Consider the following 4,401-nt stretch of genomic DNA (forward strand, 5'->3'; position numbering starts at 1 on the left):
GGAACAGCCCCCATGGGGCCAGGAAGCCATGGTGGGGACCACAGGAAGCAGAGAAGCTCTCATGACACCAAAATGCACTGAACAATTACATTCGGCTTTTCCGAGAGAAGACGGGATACCGCGTTCGATGAGCTTGGGGCGCTTTAGGGTGACTGCAGCAGCCCCACTGAGGTGGCCAGCTGGTACTTTTCCATCTCGAGGTTCTACCTCGATGAGCGGAAGCTGGCTATGGGGCGAGGTTATTTCCCACCAACTGCGTGAGTAATTCGACGCTGGCCTGCATCCAACAGTACACACGAGTCAGTAGAAAAGATGCACATTTTAACAAGGATCAAAAGTCACAGAATCCGGAGGGCTCGTGAAATTAAAGAAATAATCCTGTTTGACAGCTGCTTCTGGAGGTCAAGATCCTGACATAGTTAATATTCCTAAACTCTACCAAGAAGTCCAAAGTCCAAAGTAAGAGCTCTTAACATTTACTGAGCTGCAGAATAGCAGGGAGTGCTTTCTAAAAATACAGTTATCTGCAATCTACAGTCGGAAAGTGGATTAGTGGTTGGCTGGGCCTGCAGTGGGGACAGGGCGTGACTGCAAAGAGATATAAAGAACTTTTTGGATTGACAACTATTCTAAAATTGGACCGTGATGATGGTTGTGCAACTCTACAAATACACTAAAAATCAAGGGATTATACAACTAAAATGAGTAACTCTTATGCTATGTCAACTAAGCCTCAGTAAAACTTTTTTTTTTTTTAAAGCAAAGATCCTAAAGGATAAACTGTAAAAGTGATAGTACCCTAAGTGTTTAGTGGTAGAAAAAAATATTCAGTATTATTCTTTAGGCTTACAAATAAGTAAATGTTTATGTTAAAAGCACCAGATATTTTTTAGTTTCTCACTTAAGTTCACAGATATCACACCTCGAAATATAGTTAACTGGGGTTTCACCCCAATAAATTCTAATTTAAGTGTTTGAGGTAGGACTCAGGCGTCCGTGTTTTTTGTTATTGTTGTTGAAACCTCTCTGGGTGACTATAGGGTATAGCCAGGTTTGAGATCTGCTCATTAAAACAGGCAAGGTACCTTATTTCTTACTTTATCTCATTTTATTTTATTCCTAGCCATTTGGGATCTCATCACAAATGAAAACTTCCTGTCCCCCCGCCAAGTAAAAAAAAGCTTAGAATTGTAGAAAGGGCAGTAATTTGGGGGGCATGGGATAAGAAGACGTTTGAAATTTTAAAGAGAGCGAAATAACCAGCCTTGAACCAATCACATAGACGGAATACCTATCTCGATGTTTCCTTCAGATGATCATGCATCATTCCAGGAAAGTCTGAATTTCAAACATGCTTTCCATTGAGCCCATCGACCAACAAAATATCTTAAGAGAGAGGAAGTGGGAGTTGGGGGAAGGAGAGAATGGGTCCTGTCTTTTACTGCACCGCAGTCTGTCATCTTTTAGATTCTGAACCCTGTGTTGCGTAAGTTATGTGAGCTCTGAGGACACGAGTTAACCATTTTAATAATCCAGAGTGTATAATGCCTGGGCTTCTAAACGACACCTCACGGAATTAGCTTATAGACTGAGAAGGAGCCTGTGAATGTGCGATTCTGTAGCCGTGGGCCCGATCCTGCTGCGTCAGGAAAGTAAACTGAGGTAAAGACAGGAGCTCTTGCGTTTAGCCTCGCTTTGTACTTGTAACTAGGAAAAAACAACTGAGAATTTGCACCCACGCCCTCAGTGTTTGACAAAAGCTTCCTTAGGGCTATAAATCTTGTTACATAAATCTTGTCTCACAGATCGAGATAGTGCTGAGTCCCGTATCTTAGCGCATAACCCTCCTCATCTAGAATCGCAGCCCTAATGATGAGAAAGGGCCCAGTGGCCAGAGACGCGCCCACGGCCATCCCAGAAGTCTGACTTCCCGACGCGGCCCCATCCGCCCGAGGAATGAGCTGGCTGGTGCGGGCCACGCTCACGTAACCACAGTCCGTGTGCGGCACGAGGCCAAGTCCACTCTGATCCCTGCCCCGGATTTGGAAACACGCAAGAGCATCCAGACAGACATCACATCTGGGTCTCTGCCCGCGGGGCTGGCACCTTGCAGGAACAGACAGCGGAGCTCTGAGAGGTGGGGATGAGCAGCGAAGAGGGCCCCCCTGCACTATGCCTAGCCCCGGAAACTCCTGTGAGGCTCCACGCTCGGGGCGGGGGGCGGGGGGGTGACATCTGCTCTGCTGCAAGCAGCTAAAACAACAATTTTCTTAAAAATAAACGGGTCTCCAGAGATCAAGCGTCTGGAAAAATTCCTGTGAGACTCTCTCAAGCCTCGAATGTAAACAGTAAGCAACTTTTCAGCCAACAGTCAGAATTCACCACCCCCGGCCCCCACCAACATAACACACGCACCGCAGCCTCTGAAGAGTCGCAGGGGTCTGAGTGTGAGGCCAGACATATCTATCTCGTCACTGCGGCAGGACCACCCTCAGCACCGGCCACCCGGTCACACGTACCGAGCCCTGGGCCCTCACCCAGACACGCACGCAGCCCTGAGATCCTACCAGCCATCGGAGGCCCCCCACCCCCTACTACCCCGCCCCAAACACACTTCCTTCCCGCGGGTCCACACAGAAAAATTTCCCTACGAATGATGATCAGGAAGAAAAGAAATTTAAAATCATTCTTTGTTACTCATTTGGTGTTGTTGTTGTTATTATTATTATTATTATTATTATTATTTGCTTTTCTTCTCTAATTTGCAGACACTTATTTAGCTATTGACTCTTTAAAAGCATTGTAAGGAGACAAAGGTTAATCAGACACAGACCTGCCTTCAAAATCATTCATGATCCAACAGGGGAGATACGATTTGCAAAGGAAAAGGTAAATGTAAGATGATAATGATCATAACAATACTTATCAAGCCCTTTCTCCGGGCCAGGCGCGTCCCGCACACTGTCGCGGCCCAATGACCTTGACAGTTCCTTCCCTGTTTTGCCAACGTGGACGCTGAGTCTTACGGGATCTGGGTAATTCTTCTCAAGGTTACAGTGAATAACTGACCTAGCACCCATTATCCACACGCGGGGCTGCTCGTAGGATGGAAGAATGCTGTACTGGATCCCACGCCATTTCTGAATGTCAGATACCTTGACTCTCTATTTTTCCATCGGATCTGGATTGAGAGGATTGAACTCAGTGTTTGCAGTCGGCACACAGTAAAAAGCCTGAGTTCCCCAGTGTTTGAGGGGAAACGGCTTCCCACGTGGAGAGTCACTGACGAAACTGTGTGCTGGGCGAGGAAAGTGAATTTTCCACACTGTTTGCTCTTCCACGGACCAGCTCCGGGTCTGGACCATGTCCGCATTCCGTTAAATCGGGACATGCCTCCACACTCCTTCCTGAACATTCTATTCGTACCTGTGTATTCTTGCACAAAAAGCCTCCACAGGCCGCTCCCTCGCAATCCCAGGGCTTGAATTAAGATTCCGCATGTTCGCTTATCACTTAGCGTTTGCCTGACCCCAATGTCACGTTGATCTGAAATCTCATCGCTCTGATCCTGGTGCGATTTTCTTTGACACATCTGTCCTGTTATCCGATGTGACCATCAAGCCTTACTGGCATTACAGGATAAGGCCCAGCACAGTGAATATTTAATATAAACTACTAATTTTGAAAATAGGTTTTTAGGAAATGATTCTGCAATCCCTCACCCCTAGTATAAAACGATTATTTTACATAACTTTCTAGTCTTTTGTCGACTTCATATTTAGCAAAGCTAACACATTGAACGTTGTAGTGTGTGCACGATTGTGTCTTTTTTTCCTCGTCACACGCCGAATTGTTTTTATAACCATATTTTACTAGTCACGTCTGTACGGCTGAAGATGGAGGATGATGGAACGTTTTTGCTTACAAATATCATCGAACCAGTTCATGCACATACCATTCCCAACATTTCAGATGCCTCCCCAGGTTAGATTCCCAGAAGTGAAATGGCTATGGCAAAAGATGTCGACATTTTTTAATCTCCTGATGGAGCCTGGCAAGGGGCGCCATCTGTTTTATCGACTTCTCTAAAGCCAGCGCCCGGCTCCAGGGGACCACGAGACCCGGGCGCACCCAGCAGGGCACTCACCTTCCGCCCTCCCGCTGTGCCTGTGCCTGGTGTCGTGCAGAGGCAGCACCTCCAGCGATGAGAGGCCGGACCTCTCCAGAATGTTCACCTCCACCGTCAGCCTCCCCACCAGCTGCTGGGGTCGCACGCTGACCACGTGCTCGTACTTCCCAAGCCGCCTCTGCAACAGCTCTTCGTAAGTGAGGAGGAAGACAGCCTTGTCCTTGCTGGGGATCACCGCGGAGGCTCGGAACGTGTCAGTCCCCTTCTCCCTG

The 4,401-nt window shown here is 47.4% G+C and overlaps 1 protein-coding gene across 1 annotated transcript in view; it reads right to left on the minus strand.

Moving 5' to 3' along the window:
• The window catches only part of ITIH5 (inter-alpha-trypsin inhibitor heavy chain 5), a 60,691-nt gene that overhangs the window by 37,078 nt on the left and 19,212 nt on the right, over positions 1 to 4,401 (minus strand). Inside the window, exon 5 of the mRNA XM_039871035.1 lies at positions 4,148 to 4,398. Coding sequence (XP_039726969.1) covers positions 4,148 to 4,398 — 251 coding nt within the window. The remainder of the gene's footprint in view (positions 1 to 4,147; positions 4,399 to 4,401) is intronic.

Source organism: Pteropus medius, unplaced genomic scaffold, assembly GCF_902729225.1.
Source record: "Pteropus medius unplaced genomic scaffold, Ma_sr-lr_union100, whole genome shotgun sequence".
NCBI classification, from domain to species: domain Eukaryota; kingdom Metazoa; phylum Chordata; class Mammalia; order Chiroptera; family Pteropodidae; genus Pteropus; species Pteropus medius.